The sequence below is a fragment of the Sarcophilus harrisii genome, chromosome 1 (assembly GCF_902635505.1).
Source record: "Sarcophilus harrisii chromosome 1, mSarHar1.11, whole genome shotgun sequence".
Lineage (NCBI taxonomy): Eukaryota > Metazoa > Chordata > Mammalia > Dasyuromorphia > Dasyuridae > Sarcophilus > Sarcophilus harrisii.
Window position 1 is genome coordinate 103,197,729 of NC_045426.1, and position 20,940 is coordinate 103,218,668.

The following is a 20,940-nucleotide window of genomic DNA, read 5'->3' on the forward strand; positions in this document are numbered from 1 at the left end:
ATTCCCAGAGGTCTTTAGAGCCTAAAAATCAGCCCTTGGGCCTCAGGTCACAGGAAGTTGCATGATCTCTGGACCTAGAGGTCTCTAAAAAGTTAAGACCCTAGGTCAGCTACAGGAAGTGAGGTGATCCACAGGACGTAGGCAACACTGGTGACCACTGGTCATTGATGGTTACTTCCTTTTAGTCTATCCAATGAAAAGCTTGGGCCTTTTGCGATTTAACCCCTGACAAGCTTCAGCCTCCTCAGGTTGCAAACACATGGTGGGAGCTGGGATGGTGCCCATGTGTGTCAGGGCCTCTCCCTGCTTTCTCTGTACCTGAAGATGTCTCTGATTAGTTAATTTGGGAAGAGGTCTAGCCCGTCCCACACAAAATCCAGAAGCAAAAAACCAACAGTTACCGAAGTTGCATTCATCCCCAAGCTCTCTCCCAAACTTCAGCATGGCTTCTGCAAGCAGGGCCTCGGCCTGAGGATAGCCCGGTCCTTTCTCCTGACCTCGGATCTTGGACATAGTGTTGATCATGCTAAGTTTAGCTCTAGAAGCTGTTGGGAAAAAGATAGTAAATGGCAGGTGGCAGACCCACCCAATCTGCTGTCAATCGGTGACGGAATATAAATATAAACTAAAATATGAAATTAAGAAGGAAAGAGAGAAAAGAAGAGAGACAGAAATGAGAGAAAAGGCACGAGGGCAATAAGGAGCTGAGAAAAGGAATATAGGAATATAATATTGTGTAAACAGCAGTTAATTGGGACTGTCAAATGACCATATTTGTACTAGGTAAGTGATTCGAGCCTTCTAAAGTATCAAGATCCCTTCTTTTTAATTTTTTTCCCCATTATTAAGCACTTATTTTTTTCCTCCCTAAACTGTGACAAGTAAATACAACGAAGGTAAACTGAAGTACAGACTCCAAGAAACCTGTTTCTTTACAATAATGCATATAATTGTTAACAACGTGAGTCAGACTAATCACTTCAATAAAGCCAGTGACCCCAATGAGAAGGGGGAATTGTCTTTATTAACATGCAGGAATAGGGAGGTCTAGATAGTTAGGGATCATTATAAAAGATCATACCAAGAAAATGGGTTAGCATTTGGGTATGGTTAATTGCACCCCATTCTGACAATTAAGGAATATAATTGTTTTATGGGACTCATCTGCCTCTTTTAATTTTTTAGGGGTCTAGAAGCACCAGGTTTGATGTCCCTTGGGGAAGATGAAGCCTCCTCTAATTGTACAAGAACAGTCAAAGATAGATGACAATGTCTTTTGAAGTTGAACACCAGATTAATCTGATCTGCATTTATAGACAAACAAACAGGTGTCCCAGGGGGCAGATTACATAAGTGATAACAACAGTTCCAGTCAACCATACCTTTAAACTAATTTGAAACAGAAAAGATAGCACTTCTGAGTGAGGTGATTTCAGGCAGATTATAAAATTATAAAAATTTAAAAATCAATACATCATAAAATCAGTTACATTGTAAAAATCAATAAAGGAGAAATCCAAATATAATATTAGTTATTATCTTTTTGTACTATTAAAAAGGGAAGAGAAATGAAGAGGAAAGATAGAAAGGGGAGGAAAAAGAAGGGAAGGGAAAGGAGGGGAAGAGAAGAAAAGGATGGAGAAGGGAAGGAGAGAGGGAAATAAAGATTCTTGTGTCAAATAAGCATAGTTAAGCAAAACAAATTAACTTATCAGTCATGTTAAAAAGTGATTTTCATGTTCTGCATATTAATATATCCTCTCTTTCTTGAGATAAGCAGCATTCACTTTCATCAACCATCTGGAATCTTGGTTGATCATTTTGTTGATCAGAATAGTTAAACCTTTCAGGAAAATCTTTCATTTTTACAACACTGATGTTACAATATAAATTTTTCTCCTGGTTCTGCTCATTTTAATTTGTACCAGTTAATACAAGTCTTCCCAAATCTTTCTGAAATCATGTCTTTAGTAATTTCTTATAACATAGTAATATTTCATCATATTGATATGTTGTACCATAGTTCTCTTTTATTATCCTGACTCAGTTTCCCTAATTATTCTGACTCAGTCTCCCTAAATTGTCCTGCCTCAGTTTCCCTAATTGTTCTGCCTCAGTTTATAACTGTTCTGCTCAATCCTGAAAAACCTCCCCTCCTTCTATCAGAATATTTGATAAAGATAAAAGATCTTATATTTTAGAATATCAGAATGCCTCTCCCCATCCCAAGCTATCAGAATATCAGATACCGTCTTATCAAAATGTCTCTCCCCATTTCTGGAGTGCCTGCCCCATTATGTCATCCCCATCTTCAGTGGCTCACCCCACCCTGTCAGAGTCCCCTTTACACCTGGCACTAGGACTCTGCCCCTGCCTCAATCTACCCCCTGCATCTGAGCCATGTGTATAATATGTCATTGAGAACTCACATTGTTTGCTGGATTCTTGGAGACGATAGTCTCATTCAGTCATGGGACCAAACCATGGATCCATTTGGTCCCAGTAAATCTCTCCCTTTCAAATAAATTATTAAATACTTTCTAATCTCTATTTTGCCTCAGTTTTTCTGGCATTATAGATATACCATAATTTGTTCATTCATTCTCCAACTGATGGGCACATTCCTGGTTTCTAAGTCTTTGCTACTAAAAAAGGATCTGCTATAATGTTTTTGTTGATACTCTCATATATACTTTCTTTTTTTTCCCTTCTTTCTTCCTTTCTTTTTCTTTCTTCCTTTCTTCCCTTTTCCCTTTCTTCTTTTCTCCTTTCTTTCCTTCTTTCCTTCCTTTCTTTCTTTACATAGGGCAATTGAATTGAAATTGACATTAAAGTAATGTCAGTAACGCCAATAAAGTAGTATTGCTATGACATGTACTTTTTATGAACTTTTGGGACATAATTGCAAATTACTTTTCAAAATGTTTGAACTTATTCACAGTTCTACCAACAGTACATAAAAGAGTTCTTTTAAATTTAATATTTTATTTTCCCCTAATTACATGCAAAAACAATTTTAACATTTGTTTTAAAATTGTGACTTCCAAATTATTTCCTTCCCTTTCTTCCCTATCCCACTCTTTGAGATGGGAAGTAGTTTGATATAGTCTGTTAATGTGCAGTCATGAACAATATGTTTCTATGTTAGACAAGTTATCCGTTCAGTATGGACAGCATTTTTCATCATAAGTTCTTTAGAACTATCTTAGATCATTGTATTGTGGAGAATAGTTAAGTCATTCATAACTGATCATCATACAATGTGGCTGTTACTATGTACAACATTCTCCTGATTCTGCTCACCTCACTTTGCATCAAAATGATGTAAACTGTGTCCCCCTTGACTTTTGGGGGAAAGCAAGTGAACTCTGAAACTTTTCTCTGACAGAGACCCACCCTTCAGGGCAGTTAAGTGGTTTCATTAAGATTAGCCCAGGACCACTCCCAGTAGCTCAAACTCCCAGTTATTGAGCAGCTTGAAACTCTCAAGATAAGTATTTTCTTTACAATTGGAAATCTAGGCCTGGGGGCAATGACAACATTGAAGGAATCTCATTCAATGGAATCCCTATCCCTAGACAGCCAATAAAAAGACAATTTTGAACTCCAAATCTTTGCAGAAGTCCAAAATAGGATTATGCTTTGCCAAGGGACCTCTCTTCTTGGCACAGCTGACTACCAGGATTCTTGCCTACTGTGAAGATATTCTCTTCTTAGTGATAACCTTTGTTATTTCTCTGACAGAACCTCTTGCCATGAGGAGTCCATCTTTCTAGCAAAGCTAGCTTCTCAGTGCCAATAAAAATCACTTTTGCCTTTTAGACTTCTCAGGTTCAGGAATTCTTTCACGTTGGACCTGCGCTGACCAGAGAGGATTCTCACACCTCAATTGTCTACCACTAGCACCAAATCAAATTCATAGACATTCAGGTTTTTCTGAGAACTTCCTGCCCATCGTTTCTTATAGCACAATAGTATTCTATCACAATCATATAAAACAACTTGTTGATCCATTTCCCAATTGATGGATATTCTTCAATAGCCCATTTCTCCAAAAACCTTTTAAATAATTCTCTCCTAAAAGTACAGTTGAATACTTTATAATAATTGTATTTTTGTAGTTACTAGTTGAAAACAAAAATGACAAAGAATAGCTATAAATTCAACTATATTTTTGCATGAATTATTTTATTAATCATAACATCATAAATATATACATTATAAAAACTGTGTACCTATATCCTTGCTCACACCCAGAGATACATATATTTGATATATGAGTGTGTTTGTATGATATTATTTATTCAATACAACAGAAGCAGTGTAAAGTCCTTTTTCTGGCATTTAAAGATCTTTATAAATTGGCCTCTTTCAAACTTTTCAGTCTTATTCTTTTCTCATTCTATGATCCAGCTATACTGGACTACTAGCTACTTTTGATACTTTTATCTCCAGCCTCCATATTTTTTTAATTGGCTGTCCCATATACTTGGAAAGCTCTCCTACTTTCATATCTTAGCTATACCTCTAAGGCAGGCTGGTGTCATAATAAGCATCTAAGTAGCATGACAGACAGAATGTTGGACTTCAAATTAGGAAGGACTAAATTCAAATCTTACCCTACAAACATTATATGTGTAGATTTAGGTAAATGACTTAATCTCTCTCAGTTCCAGTTTATTCACTTGTACAATGGGAAAGATAATGGCAACTGTCTTCCAAAATCTTAGGGATTTTGAGATTTAAGGAGTGGTAAAAGTAAGTATATTCTGCTGCATACTCCAGATTTAGGGAAACCATATTTCAAAGAATTCAGAAAGAAGATAAATTTGAATCCATAGTCTAAAGTTTTAGTGGGTAATCACACACATGTCAGAATGAATTTTTAAATGAATTTTTAAAATTCTGATGAAGAAGAAATGAGGGAAAAGAATAGGGAGATAGAGGTGGCTATACAGAGAACTCACTAATCAATTTATGTTTTTGGTAAGGGAACCATGGACAAGTGACCAAGGATTAATGCAAAAGCTTAGTATGTATTGTAAATAAAGATGTGAGAAATTTTTAAACTCAAAATGAGCTAAGATTGGCAATTAATGCAAAAGATAAAGGGGTGAATGACATTAATTTAAAAAAAAAATAAAATGACTGCCCATAGTAGATGATAGACAAGAAGTAGAATGACATAGCTTTTATTTTGCTTGCTTTCCTTTAAAAAAAAAAAAGAACAATCTTTAATTTGAACAAATCCAGAGACCTGAAACTATATATTTGCTATTCAAAGCTTTTAATTAAGAACTTAGAGCTTGGAGCTAGATCAAGTAACAAATGTTACCATCTTAAATTTAGCAAGAAAGCTATTAAATTGTACCTACACATTTTTCATCTAAGTCTTGATAGTCTTTACATTTTAAATGCCCAACTTAAAATTTAATGATTGGTAAAAAAGACTAGAAAAACTATTAAAAGTTATTTTTTAAGAAAAAAATTAAGAATTTCATTATAAATGTATATATATATATATATATGCATATATGTGTATATGTATCTATGTATTATAATCTTTAATCTGAGACTTGTTATCCATATCTCTGGGAAGTCCAACTATTTATATTAAAGTTGACAAAGCAAGATATGCCACCCATATTTTACTTACATTACCAAGAAAGAAACAGACTGAAGAGTTTGTGTGTAAGGATACACACACAAGGTCCTTACACACAGACTCCATCACTCAATATTTTACCACCATTTGCTATCTTTTTCAATTTACTCTTTTATCATTTTCTGCAATTGTAAAATGAGAGGATTGGACCAGATTATGTTTTAAAGTCTCCTATAGTTCTAATGATTTAGAGTCAGGAAAACTTGAGTTTGAATCTTCAAACATTTATTACTGACCCTGGGAAAGTAATAACCTCTCTTTGACTCAGTTTCTTCATCTGTAAGAGGGGGATAATAACAATATCTATCTACAAAGTTGTTTTGAGGATATGTCTAAAATGCTTTGCAAACTTTAAAGTACTGTATAGAATGCTATTATCATTATTTTCTATAAATTCATATAAAAATTTTAAAAAAATTAAGACATTGTTTTTGTGAAAGTCCATTCAGTCCATCCAAGTACCCTTGATCTATTTTCCCTACTTTTAATGATTTTGACTTTGGGGGATTTAGGGGAAAAAAATTTAACCCAGCAATAGGACATAATATCCAAGATCATCAAACAATAATAATCTTGAAAAAGCCATTAAATCACACTGGATATTGCTGCCAATAAAATTCTAGTACATAACATAGATCATACATGTGCCTATTTAAAGGTAGGCAGTCTAGCTTCTGAAGCTTGAAGATAGCACATTTTATAAACAGTCTGTGAAAATAAGATCATTTAAGTCTACTTTCAGAATCTTTTCTATGTACAAAACAAAATCTGAGCTCTAGCTTCTTAGCCAATAATGACATAGAAACGGAGGGTGAGGTGAGGGGAAGTATAAATAGAGTAGGAGGAGATTGAAGTGAATGCATAAAAACAGATGAGCAAAAACAAAAATGGAATGGATAGTCTTATGATGAGAAAACAAGAGAAAGCAGCAGAACAGACATAAATAGTCCAGGAAAAACTTGGAATCATTGTATTATATGTGGATTTAGAGAATGAAAAAAAAAAAAACAAGTCCCTTAATCTTTTCTCTGTAATTTCTCATGAGAAGGCTAAAGGTTGAATCACACTGTAAAACTTGGTTGTGAATTCATGTTTTACTGGATGGTTGTCTGCTAACAATCAGTCAAAAAGCATGGATTAAAGCCTAGACACTGTGCTAAGAGTTAAGAATATAAAGACAAGCAAGCAAAAGAGTCCTTTCATGAAGGGCTCTTAATTATTTTTTTCCTATTTTGCAATGTAAATTTTAAAAAATTATTAATTTTTTTACATCACTATAATTTCCTTTTTGATCTCAAAACAAATAGAGGAGGGGAAAACCAATCTAAATGGTCAGCACATAAAAAATAACAACACCACCTGAAAATACATGCAATGTATTACATTCATAGACTTCTCACCTTGACTAAGCATAGGAGTGGGGAAATCTTACATTTTAATGAGGGAAGATATCACATAAAGATCTTGTAGGGGAGAAAGTCAAAGGAGAGACTGATTATGTTCCAATAGGAGGGGAAGTGTCTTGGATGTCCTGACAAGATGAAGCAAAAGTTTGCCTCTCAGAGTCAAGGAATCCAGGGGTCCAGATTACTGGTGGGAAAGAAGAGGAAGTGATAGTCTAAGTAGTGAAGGTGTCATAGACAAACTGATTAGCTCTTGAAATGAAAATCGAATTGAGCCTGAATCCAGGGTTTACATACACTGAAAAGCTTCAGTTTGCTTCTTTTCTCACTCTGAGCCCAACCGTTAAACCATAAATACTTCTGCCTCACTGTACCCCCACTAGACAACAATAGTATTACTATAATCTTCTAGAAATTGGTGCTCCAATTTCATAACTTTACAAAAACCATAATCTTGACTACTATGCAGTTAAAAAACAGTTAATTATTCTGCCTCTGCTATAAGAAGAATGTAATTTTTTAATGAAACCATCTATAAAGGGAAGAAGGAAGTCTACACTACTGTTGTTACATCCAATTCCTTTTATAGTTTAAAAGCATTTTTCAACTAACATCTTTGATGTGACTGGCATTAAAATTCATGAACCCATTTTAATCTATTCTAAATGAGGAGTCTTAGAACTTCTGGTTTATAAATCTTTTTAGTCCTTGAATGATCCATGATTGGTAAAGAAACTGTTATTCATGTTTATCTAAAGTCTATTATGTTTAGATGGATGGTTTTAAAATGTTGGGGAAAATTGTCTAAGCTGATGGGAGGATGTTTTGTAAAATGGGAATGAAACAGATATGGGATAAACAAAACCAAAGAGGAAGAGCCAGGCTGGGCTTGCAGAAAACAAAAAGGTTCTCCATCCTTCTACAACAGATCACTTTTGTGACAGGAGGCAAAACAGATGAAGGAGAGTAATGCAAGAATATAAGAGATGTGATTTTAAAAAATCAATGAAAGAACAAATTAAAATACCCTGTAGTCTAGGGTTAAATCTGTGAAAAGAGCTTGGGACAGCCTGTGAGTAAAAGATAAGTAAGAAACAAGAGTTGTATAAAAGCAAATGTTTAAATAAGAGAATAAATTTTAAAAAATAAATAAAATCACAAATGTTACTGGAGTATTAAGATTTTATTGTAAAATTTAAATTTCTGGTAAGATCATCCAGTGGCAGTGATCCTTGATTCCCCAAGAATTTAGTGCAATGCAAGATCTCCCAAACTATATAAAGCTAAAAAGTTTTTGAGCACAGTTCTGCAAAGAAATGGTTCTTTGGGTCTAGAAACCAGACACCTAAGACTCCCAGAGACTCATCACCAGATTGACCAAAGGATGATGAATTTTTCAGACTTCAATAATTCTGAAAAGCCATCTACTAAGATATGTAGAGGTCCCATTGGTATTTTACATAGAGAATATAACTACCCTGATAAAATTACCAAATTATGGAGTATAGAAATATTAGCAGAACAAAGTCCTGGATTCTAATTCTGTTTCAATTCAACAATTATTTCTTAAATGCCAGCCATTTAGTGAGGTTCACATGAAGACAAAAATAAAACAATCTCTATCTCAATGAGTTTTCAGTGGGGAGTTGGAGAAGTAGAAAAGAAAGAGAAAAATGCATAAACATATATACCAACACAAAATATACCATCTTCCAAAAACCTTAGTGCATTTTAAAATGACAGCTATTAAGCTCTTATTAAGCTATCAATAGTTTAAAGGATATGTCGGGCATAAAGTCAAAATAACTCAACATTTTTGTAAGTTCAAATCTGGCCACAGATACTTACTAGCTGTGTAACACTAGGCAAACTATTTAACCTGTTTGCTTCAGCTTTCTCATCTATGAAATGAGCTGGAGAAGGAAATGGTAAATCACTACAATACCTTTGCCAAGAAAACCTCAAATGGAGTCACAAAAAGTATGACATGACTGAACTGAAAAATAGTTTAAAACTTCACTGGGACTTCCGGGACATTATGTGTACATTTACATGAGTGCAAATATGTGTATAATTCCAGAGTGCAGGTCTAATATGAAAAACAGATATTAAACAATAAGTCAAAGATTCCTGTGGATATGATGAAAAAGTTAGGGGAAATGAAATTAGGTCATCTGATGCATGGTGCTGTCATGAATGGGTATGAAGGAGCAATGAGTGATGGTCGGAGAAGAGATATTCAGCCTAGCCAGTTAATAAATGTTTCCCTGTCCAGGAGGAAAATACCCTCCCACCTCCATCTTTTACCTTCTTCACATATAAAATGAGGAACTTGACTAAATCCAGAGTGCTCAACTTATGTATGGAAGCTTTAAAAATTTTTGATAACTATATTTTAATATAATTTATTTTGTAATTCTATATATTTTATTTTATGTATTTCAGAAGCATTATTTTAAGAATGAGTCCAGAGACTACATGAGATACTGCCCTAGCATTATGACAAAAAAAAAAAAAGGTTGAGGACCCCTAACATGAAGTGATCTCTGAGGTTTTTCCTTGTTCTCAAAGTCTGTGATTCTGATGTATGTGATATAAGTTAATTTAAGAGCACACACAAAATTACATGTACTATTCTGAGTAAAGTCACTTCTATTCTCAAAGATGTATAGACTTGTTCCTGTTCTAGGTTACAATATTACTTTTTTAGAAACAAGGACTGTGTCTTTTTGTTATTTTAAGTCCCCCAAGACCAATCACAGTACTGTGCATATACCATTATATGGACACTTCATAAATATTTACAAAATTCTACCAATAGATTCACAAAAAGTATTATGGAAATACTGTAGCCCTTGCCCCTATAAATAGCAGCCTTTTCCCTAGAAATTCTTATCTAAAAGTTCCATTGGAAGAAGTGCACAAACAAACCATATGTTACTTCTTTTCTCCTATTAGAATTTAAGTTACTTGAGGGTAGATACTATATTTATTTTTGTTTGTATTTGATACTCTAGGTGAATCTATTGGTAGAATTCTTCAAATGTTTATAAAGTATCTATTATATCCTAAGTACTGTGATTGATATTTGGGGGAATAAAAAGACAAGACAGTCCTTGCTTCTGAAAAAAGTAAGGCTGTATGCTAGTACAGGAACAACAAATCTTTGATAGCAGAAGTGACTTTATTCAGAGTGGTACATGTAAAAATGAATACTCTTAAATTAACATATCACATACATCAGAATCACAGATTTTAAGAACTAGGAAAAACCTCAGAGATCACTCATCAACTCAACTTAATTCCTGGCAAATGGTGAGCACACAGTAACAAATATTCCTCTAATCTATCTACCTAACTATCCATCCATCCATCTACAAACATCTTTGGACATTGGATTCGGAATCACAAGATGATCAAATTCCCCGTTCTACCACTGATTAACTATATGATTCTGGGCAAGTCATTTCTCCTTTCCTCCTTCAATTCCCCTAACTAGAGATAATATAATAGACAAATTAATACTGGCAGTCTCTACCACAGTGGTATGTTCTAAGGAAAATTTCTCTGTAAACATTAGTTATAAGTTATATTGTTCACATAATTTTAGGTTAGGAGAGAGACTTTAGTGCCCATATAGGCCAAATTCTTTATTTTACACATGTGAAAAATAAGGCCCAAAGAATTTAAGTAATGTGCCCTAACTAATATAGTCAATTTATAAAAGACCCAGAACTTAGAAAGACCTGATTTAAGCCAGGAACTATGATATCCAAAAGATATATGCCTATTTATTCAGAGGCAACTACCCTAAGAAAAGATGATAAGGAATTTAATTCCCCACCTCAACACTGCCTTATACTTTTTATCCAAATTAGCTTCAGCTCAATAAATCACAAAGATACATTTGCAGATATTCTTGGCCAGGAGGTCAGTGCTAAAGTGATTATGAAGAACAATCTTAGTGACAAAACCATGACATTTTCACAATTTTTTCATACTCTGTATTTAGCAGTGACGCAACTGAGATAAAAATAATAGTCAGCAATGTCAAACTTATAGGTTATTTTGTTTTGTTTTGTCCCTAAATATTCTCAAAGAATGATCTAATTTAAGTCATGGGTTTCTGGCCCTGCATTCAGTTACAAAGATGAAATGAAGATAAAATGTTGAAAATGCTACACTATAGCAGAAAAAAAGGCCTGGATTTGTAGTCAAATAATATGGGTCTGAGTTTCAACTTTGCCATTATTTAACTGCATACTTTGGGCAATTTATTAATTATCACAGCATCCACTGATTAAAAAATGCTGTCAATCATACACTCAACTATACAGAATACTATGATAACACAGCTTATCATGTTCAGAGTACAGACTTCACTGAACTGCAATTAGTAAGTCACAGACAACAATTCCAGCTCCATGATTTAGGTTTTGGTTACATAAACAGGATGGATAAAATGAAATTTCAAAGAGTAAAAAAGGGAATATAATGATTTACAGATCAAAGAACAGAAGGCAGGAAGAGAAGATAGTAGCTAAGACAGGAAAATTGCCAGTTGACACTAGATCTGTCATTAGTAAGTTTGATTTTGCAGACTAGCTAACTACCTGATATGCTCATCTTAAGTAAACAGCCACAAAAAATTAAGCCAGAAAATCTGGGCTAGACTAAGTGATCTCTACAATCCTTTCCAGTTCTAAAACCTGAAATATGAAATACTTCATCAATATTCAAAAGCAGTGATAATTAGTTAAGCAAATTAAGATCCTTCCATTTTTGGGGAAAAAAATTATTGAAAGCAAATTTGGGTAATTTTTCTTGCTGATAAATATATTAAAATATCTTTATTGATAAACATAAATTGCTTATTCTTAGTCACACAGTTCAGAGAGCTGGATTTAAAGCGTGAAAGCTATAATTCAAATCCTGCCTCAGATTCTTACAAAATGAGGAGAATTAGAAAACCTATTTCCCAGGGCTATTATGGGGACCAGACAAAATAAAATAAAAAGGTGCTTTATAAATGTTAGCTGTTATTATTGTTATTCTGCAGTGGGGAACAAAAAGTAGCCCTTGTTTTCAATATGGCTTCTAATCTAGTGGGAGATAAGACCCAAACACAAACAGCTATAGAACATCAAAAATAAGGCACTGTGCAATAGGATTTTTTCATAATGAAAATAAAATTGATTTTTTAAAAATTTCATCATTCTGGACTTTTTTCATTATTTTATTCCAGGATATCAAGTTTTTAGTTAAGGAAACATTTATTTATTAAATGGCTAATTTGTGCTAGGCACTGAGCTAATTGCTAGAATACAGAGGCAGGCAATAACAGTCCCTTTCAAAAATCTGACAATAAAGGGAGACACGATGCAAACAAGTATATGTTGTAAATATACTGGTGTACAATTTATGAATATAAAAGAGAACTTGAGATCATCTCAGAGGAAACATTAAAAAAGAACTGAGAAAAGTTTCTTGGAGAGAAAGTAGGGCTTGAGCTGAAACTTGAAGGAAACAAAAGATTCTAGAAGGTAGTAGTGAGGAAGGAGAGAATTTGAATGAAAATAGTAAGGAGATGGAATATCTTGTTGGAGTGACAGCAAGAAGGCCTAAATGGCCCAATCATAGAGTAGATGGATGAGAGTAAGGTGTAAAAAGACTATACATAGGGGACTAGGGTGGAGGGAAAGGTTATGAAGTACCTTAAAAGGCAAACAGATGATTTTATATTTGATTTTGGACTGAAAAGGGAACCAATGGAAGACACTGAATAGGAATATGACATGATCAGATATGGCTTTTAGGCTTTAATACTTATTTTTACCCATATTACATTACTAGGAAGAAACATGATTTGCAAGATCTAAAATAAGTCAGTGGTCAAGCCAAATCAACAATCCTTATTTCAGGTCCATAATCAGACAAACCATTCAGCTTTTATAAGAAAAAAAAGATAAGTTCTTTAAACCAGTAGTTCTTAGACTTTTTTCCACTGACAACCACTTTTCATCCAAGAAATTTATAGACAATCCCAGATACATAGGCATACCAAATAGGTATACAAAGGAAACATTATTGATAATAAATCATAAAGAAATTTATCTTCAAATAATTCTTTAGTATACCTATAATTTTATCATTTATTAAAGAAGACAAATTTGCATACTAATGAGATGGATGTGTTTGTTGATTTTTACATAAAGAATTCAATCTTAGTAGATTAATAGATTTTACTGTTGTGAAATTTTTCATGACTCCCACATGCAGTTACACAACCCTATCTGAGATTGCAACCCACAATTTAAGAAGCTTTGCTTTAAACTACATGAAATGTTTTCATAAAAAAGTAGCTCCATATAAAACCAAAGACAACATATAAGGAAAGGAAAAAAAAATAATTTCACACTGAGTAAGGAATGGAATTGATTATCATGAATGGCAATTTATATTTCTAGAGGGAGTGAAGAATTTAAAATAACGTTTGTTTATGATGGAAAGTGGAACAGTGGATGCTGAAGGGAAAAAAAACAGGAAGGGGAAATTGAGATAAATTCCCATCCATGAGGATAATTTTTTCCCCATCCTCCTCCCCCAATATCCCCTATTGTGTAGCTGCCTGATGAAGCCAAAGTTTTCATTTTTATCCTCAATCAGAGCTGTGCCATCTTTTAAGGAAGTCATTTGGGATATCCACAGCTCCTTCCAATCAAATTCCCCACTCAAAAGTGAAAAATGTGCTGCTTTCACTGAGGACCATTCTGATTCTGGTCACAGCTGAACGGAAGTCAATGCCCTTGTTGTGAGAAGAAAGAATGGAAAGAAACCCTCTAACTGGGGCTGACTGAGTGGTTTTCTTCTAAAATTGAAAGTATTTTCAGTTGGAGTCATTTCAGTCTCCCACTCAAAACCTACTTTACAAGTTTGGAAGAAAGCTAAAAATTTAATAATTTTAGGACTTCCATTGGTCTTTCCTATTTAAAATAGATGTGAATTCATATGAATAGAAAAGAAATAAAATCATCCATTTTACAGCCTGCTATTCACTTACCTGCTATGTGGTCCTAGGCAAGTCATTAATTTTCTGAGCTTATTTTTTGATCTACAAAATGAGGATGAGAACACTTGTTGCTATTCAATCTCTCTGGCACTATTCTTTATCCCAGAATTGTGGGGTAAGAAAACATTAAAGGGCTTTATAAATGAATTCTAAGTATTATCATTCTTGCTACTCTTTTCCCAAGTAGGTTTTAAACTGTGTATCTGATGATTAATGATATAGGCTGGAATCCAAATCCCTGAAACTATTTAGATGCATATGAATCCTTAAAATCCATGTTATCCCTTTAGGGCTTAGTTTTCTGACTTTGCAAAGTGAAAATGAGCTAATGTCATAAAATCATTTCTTTCATAAATTAATGAGAAAATACTTCTATGAGCACTGACTCCTTCAGGCACTTACTCTACATCTGCATTGATCAATCAGTTTTCATCAATAACCATTTATCAAGCACTTACAATATGCATGGCATATTGTACAAAATATACAAAAAATAAAATAATTCCTACTCACTAAAAGCTACATTATAACAAGGGACTTCTAGGAATAAGTTTATCTTTTGGTCTATCAAATTATATTCTCTTTTATAAATTTAAAACATTACTCAATAAATAATTAAATCCCTACTGGGTTCAAGGCAATTTGAAAAGAAAAAAAGATAAATAACAACTCTATTTTACTCTGTACTATACTTAGAATACTTTGTTTACTTTGGGGCATTACATTTTAGGAAAGGATGGAATTGGACCTATGACTTCTTTTTTATTATTTTTAATTTATGAAATAAAATAAGGAACTTCTTGGGCATAAGAGACTCTCAGATATGGACTTCTCTCTAGCAAAGAAGGTTGGTCTGGATCTTATACTGTTATAGAGCTATTTAGACCAACCAATCAATAACATTTATTAACTAACTACTATGTACCAAGTAAGTGCCAGGATACAATAAGGGGCAAAAGACAGTAATTGACTTTAAGGAGCATATAATCTGATGGAGAAGAACTAAGGCAATTGCTTTTAAGTTACGTTAAATTATTTGCTCTTTGCTACATAGTCACCATGCATTAGCAGCAGAACAAGAACCCAGTTCTTCCTATCTTTGAGGCTAGCTCTCTATCCATTATACCATCCTGTCACATTTATTTTAGAATGACTATTTTTCAAAAATAAAGAACAGATCTTCTGCCTCCAAATCAAATGTGATTTCTATTGAAACTGCAAGGCACTGTGACCAAGATAACCCAAGAACTGTGTGATTAACTTGGAGACATAAGGCATACATAGTAAAAATGAAATAACTATATAGAGAGTGTACGTTAAATGCCAAAAGACTATAATAAGCAGCAAGCACTGAGGAATACAGGGAATGAGGAAGGAAAAGCTCACTGAGCAGATAGAGCAGCTGGGTTGAAGAAGTTTCTTGGCATAGTAAACAGAACCCTGGGATTTGGAGACAAGGGAACTGATTCTAATCTTCCTCCCTTCCATCAATTATTAAGAATTTAAGAATTGTCCTTCCTGCCTCTCCCTCTCATACATACTCATTTTTCTTCTAATAATTGACCACTATAGCAAGGTTTTCATCACCTCCTGTCCAAATTATTGCAAAACCTTGTCCCAAATTTCTCTGCCCTCTGGTCCATTCTCCACTTGAGGGACCTTCCTAAAGAGCAGATTTGTCCATGTTACTCTGCTACACACACACACACAGACACACACACACACATTCCTTTCATTCAGTTAGCTTCAGTGGCTCTTTAATGTCTCCATGATTAAATGTAGAAACATTTGTTTAGCTTTAGAATCCTTAATAACTTGGCTGCTTCATGCCTTTCTGATCTTTTTTACACCACATTTCCCTCAATCTATTCTGTACTCCAATAATAATGGCCCCCATGTTGTTCTTCTCACAGGTTCCTACATCTCCCTACTTTGTCCATTTTCACTGTCTATATCCCATGTCTGAAAAATGCTTTCCTTCTTTGTCTCTGTTTCCAGGCTTTCTTGGCTGCTTAATCTAAGCTAAAACTACACTTTCTGCAAAGAAGCCTTGCCCAGATCTTTTTCATGCTGGGATCTTCCCTTTGAGATCCTGTGCAAATTACCTTGTTTGTACATAGTTGTCTACATGTTGCCTCCCTCATCAGTGTGTGAGCACCTAGAGAGGAGAGACTTTTTTTGCCTATTTTTGTGTGGCCAAAACTTAGCACTTTCCTAGAACATAGTAACTATTTAATAAATGCTTGCTGACTTGGAACTAGTCTTATGACTATGGACAAGTCACACTCTATGACTGATTCCCCCGTGAAAAGGGCACAAAATGCTCTGTTTGGTATTTATATCTTTCAGAGCTTAGTATTCTCTCACCTCTTCAGTCCTTTCCTTATTCCCCAATTTTTGATCCAGTGACACTGGCCTCCTGACTGCTCCACAGATAAGACACACCATGTCTTGACTGTTGACATTTTCTCTGGCAGTCCCTTATGCCTCGAATGTTCTCTATTTTCCACCGTGGCTATTGACCTCCCTGGCTTCATTTAATTCTCAATTACCATCCCACCTTCTACAGAAAACTTTCTTTAATTCCCCATAATTCCAATGCCTTTCTTCTTTTAATTATTTCCCACTTAACTTGTGTATAGTTTGCTTAGTTTACATATGCTTACTGTTATTTTCCCTATTAGATTATAAATTTACTTATGCAAATTAAGACAACTCTAAGATACCACTACACACCTGTTAGATTGGCTAAGATGACAGGAAAAAATAATGATGATTGTTGGAGGGGATGTGGGAAAACTGGGACATTGATGCATTGTTGGTGGAGTTGTGAATGAATCCAACCATTTTGGAGAGTAGTTTGGAACTATGCTCAAAAAGTTATCAAACTGTGCATACCCTTTGATCCAGCAGTGTTACTACTGGGATTATATCCCAAAGAGATTATAAAGAAGGGAAAGGGACCTGTATGTGCACGAATGTTTGTGGCAGCCCTTTTTGTAGTGGCTAAAAACTGGAAACTGAATGGATGTCCATCAGTTGGAGAATGGCTGAATAAATTATGGTATATGAATATTATGGAATATTACTGTTCTGTAAGAAATGACCAACAGGATAATTTCAGAAAGGCCTGGAGAGACTTACATGAACTGATGCTGAGTGAAATGAGCAGGACCAGGAGATCATTATATACTTCAACAACAATACTATATGATGACCAGTTCTGATGGACCAGGCCATCCTCAGCAACGAAATCAACCAAATCATTTCCAAAGGAGCAGTAATGAACTGAACCAGCTATGCCCAGAAAAAGAACTCTGGGAGATGACTAAAACCATTACATTGAATTCCCAATCCCTATATTTATGCACACCTGCATTTTTGATTTCCTTCACAAGCTAATTGTACAATATTTCAGAGTCTGATTCTTTTTGTACAGCACAATAACGTTTTGGTCATGTATACTTATTGTGTATCTAATTTATATTTTAATATATTTAACATCTACTGGTCATCCTGCCATCTAGGGGAGGGGGTGGGGGGGTAAGAGGTGAAAAATTGGAACAAGAGGTTTGGCAACTGTTAATGTTGTAAAGTTACCCATTCATATATCCTGTAAATAAAAGGCTATTAAAAAATTAAAAAAAAATGTTAAAATGTTTTGTTTGTATGTAATTGATAAAATAAAAATTAAGTTAAAAAAAAGATTATGTTTACTTGAGGATAGATACTGATTTTTGCATCTTTTTGTATCCTCTATTGTTAGCATAGTGCTAGACACCTAGTAGTGCTTAATAAATGTTTACAGATTGACTGATTTAGACTATCTACCTTATAAAGTGGTCATGAGAACTCATATTGTAAAACTTCAATAGGCTAGGGTCAAATTCTGATTGGCTTTGAATGACAGGCTGAGTTTCTTAACTGAGGAGAGCAAAACCATACTGATTTAAAGAAAGATGTTGGACCAGTTGATCTCAAGATACCAATTGTGCTATCATCCAAGACTATGATCACAAAGTTGAATTGCATGACATCTAAATGCATTCCAGCCACAATATATTCTAGGCATGTATGACTCAGGAGGTTATTTTAATAATCCTGGGTTTAGCATTACTCCCCAAGTTTAAGAAATTCCTCTTATTCATTTTTTTTCAATTCAACAAAAAATACAGACCTAAACTTTTAAAAATAATCTTAACTTTTAAAAATTTTTCTCTAGGGCAGATTTTATACAAAGTTACTTTTCAAATTCCTCTTTTGTCTTTGTCCCACTGCCCCCACACAATTTTACACATGTTGAAGAGATTAGAAATGTTTCCATTCTGAGCAAAGAGATTCTAATTTGGATTTGAACTCAGAAGATCTGAGCCAAAAATATTCTGCTTAGTACTTAAGTTAGTTCTAGAGGAAGCTCAGTTTTTCCTCTGGAAGATTGGAAAGAGTAATGTAATTGGAGGCAACTTTAGGTAAAAGATACAATGCTGCCGTTGAACTTAAAGGACTTAGAACTGAATCTTGATTTTGACCTTGACCTTGAATTCATTACCTCTTTGATCTTGAGTCTGTTTCCTTTTCTTTTAAAATTGGGGTTCTTATAGATGAACTCCAAGATTCCTTCCAGGTCTCAATCTACAATCCTATGAAGGAAACTACAATGATGAGGGGACTTGAAACCTGGCTATGAGGGACTAAAGAGATTATGGAACTGGAATATCCAACACAAAGACTAGAGATATGGAGCACCTAAAAGCCCTCTTCAAGTATTTTAAAGGCTCTCAGGTGAAAGAGGGATTAAATCTTTCTGCTCAATTCCAGAGGCAAAAATGTAAAAGGTATTCAGTTTCTTACAACAGGAAACTTAGGAGAAACAGGGTAATCCTTTTTGGAGAGAGAATTGCTATTGTTTAAACACTCTGAGATCTCTTTCAACTCTGAGATTATATGATTTGATTGAGAATTTAAATAAAGCATGATCTTTTACTTCATAAAACTCATAAAATCTCTTTAGCACCAAATTCAGTATATGCTTATTGTGTCTACACACTCATACACACACATAAATACAGGTAATTTTTCACACATATACATGATATATAAAATAAAATGAAACTCAAATTATGGCCAAATGATAGAAAATATATATTTTCCTTTAAAACTTTGCTGTTTCTTAGACAAAACCATTGACCATTGCTCTGGCCTTTTTGCTCTCCTGACAGCATTTCTTAAAGCATGAGAGGTTGATTGTTTTACTGTTTTCATGCCCTAGACCAGGGGTCCTCAAACTACAGTCTGCAGGCCAGATGCAGCAGCTGAGGGCGTTTATCCCCCTCACCCAGGGCTATGAAGTTTCTTTTATTTAAAGGCCCACAAAACAAAGTTTTTGTTTATACTATAGTCTGGCCCTCCAACAGTCTGAGGGACAGTGAACTGGCCCCCTATTTAAAAAGTTTGAGGAACCCTGTGCCTAGACCAAAGGGCCATAATTTGGATTCTTAGTCACTGGTTTCTTCCCTTTTGAACAACAATTTTTTGATAGAATTTCACCTTGAAATTACAAAATTAGCTTAAGCTAAAATTCTGCTTTGTGAGAGAATGAGGCAGAATTGTTCATGTAATCTCTTAGGAGAGAAAAAAAAAAGTGCTTCTTCCCCAGTAGAATATAAATCATAACCTAAATGATGAGTGTGTGTTGTGGCCAAGGAAAAATGATGACCTGAAAATAAAATAATCAGAGTAAGACTCTCATTAATCCATGGTGATGTTAGCAAAGAAATATGGAAGTCACCAGGAAAGGGACTTTGGAGTAGAGGAAACTGTTTCCTATATCCAGAGTCAGAATGCCTGCCACTGACCTACAACTCTCTAAATCTTAAGAATTAGTTAAGAATTATTTCTTTAACAATAAATCTTAGCTTCCTTAACTAAAAAATGTAAAACTAATAATGCCTTTCTAGCCTAGTCACAGGATTGTTGTGAACATCAAATCAGATTATATATATAAAGTGTTTTTGAACCCTACATCATCCAAATTTATTAAGTGACTAATAAAAGCCTCTGAGTTAAATGCTGAAGATAGAAAAATAAAAATGAAAATCCATAGGAAGTTTATATTCTATTAAGGAGATAAATGTATACACATATGTATATACACTATGGTCAAAGTCAAAGGTCAAATCCAATCATTGACCATTAAGAGGTTCTAAAAATCTAGAAATTCAAAATAAGAGATAATAGCAATTCATTCTACCAATAAATGACTCAGTCTTGTTTACTAGCAGTTCATGCATCCTTGAGATCACATATTTTATATGCCTCGGTTTAGTCATTCTGAACTTTGATTAAGAGGACGCAATAAATCTCTGGGATCAATGAACCTTGTAGAAAATCCTATATCATTAATATGGGCGTTGGTTTAGAGCAACCACAGGCACTATGATATTTGTAGACATCTATAAGTCTGAAATAAGGCTCCATTTGTGGGGAAGGGATATGCATGGAAAAAATGGTTTCCTTATAAGCCTTACACATCTCATCAACAGCTGCTAAATCACAAAAGTTCTTAAGGAAACTCAAAGAAAATCAATTATCATAAATTAATAGCACTAAACCAGTAGGTGAACTGAAAAAATGAACTGAAAAAGGTCATTGTTTAGGCAATCAGAGGCAACTTTGCATAATGGATAGAATACTGACTCTGAACTTAAAAGACCTGGAGTAGATATTTAAAGAATCTTGACCCTACTATCCATTACCTATACATTCTTGAGTCAAGATATCATAATAATCAAAATACATTTCAG

The 20,940-nt window shown here is 34.3% G+C and overlaps 1 protein-coding gene across 2 annotated transcripts in view; it reads right to left on the reverse strand.

Annotated features, from left to right (window-relative positions):
- The window catches only part of SH3GL2 (SH3 domain containing GRB2 like 2, endophilin A1), a 229,091-nt gene that overhangs the window by 12,656 nt on the left and 195,495 nt on the right, over positions 1–20,940 (reverse strand). For both annotated transcript variants that reach the window (XM_031961479.1, XM_031961481.1), the window contains exon 4: positions 402–545. In XM_031961479.1, the coding sequence (XP_031817339.1) occupies positions 402–545 (144 nt within the window). The remainder of the gene's footprint in view (positions 1–401; positions 546–20,940) is intronic.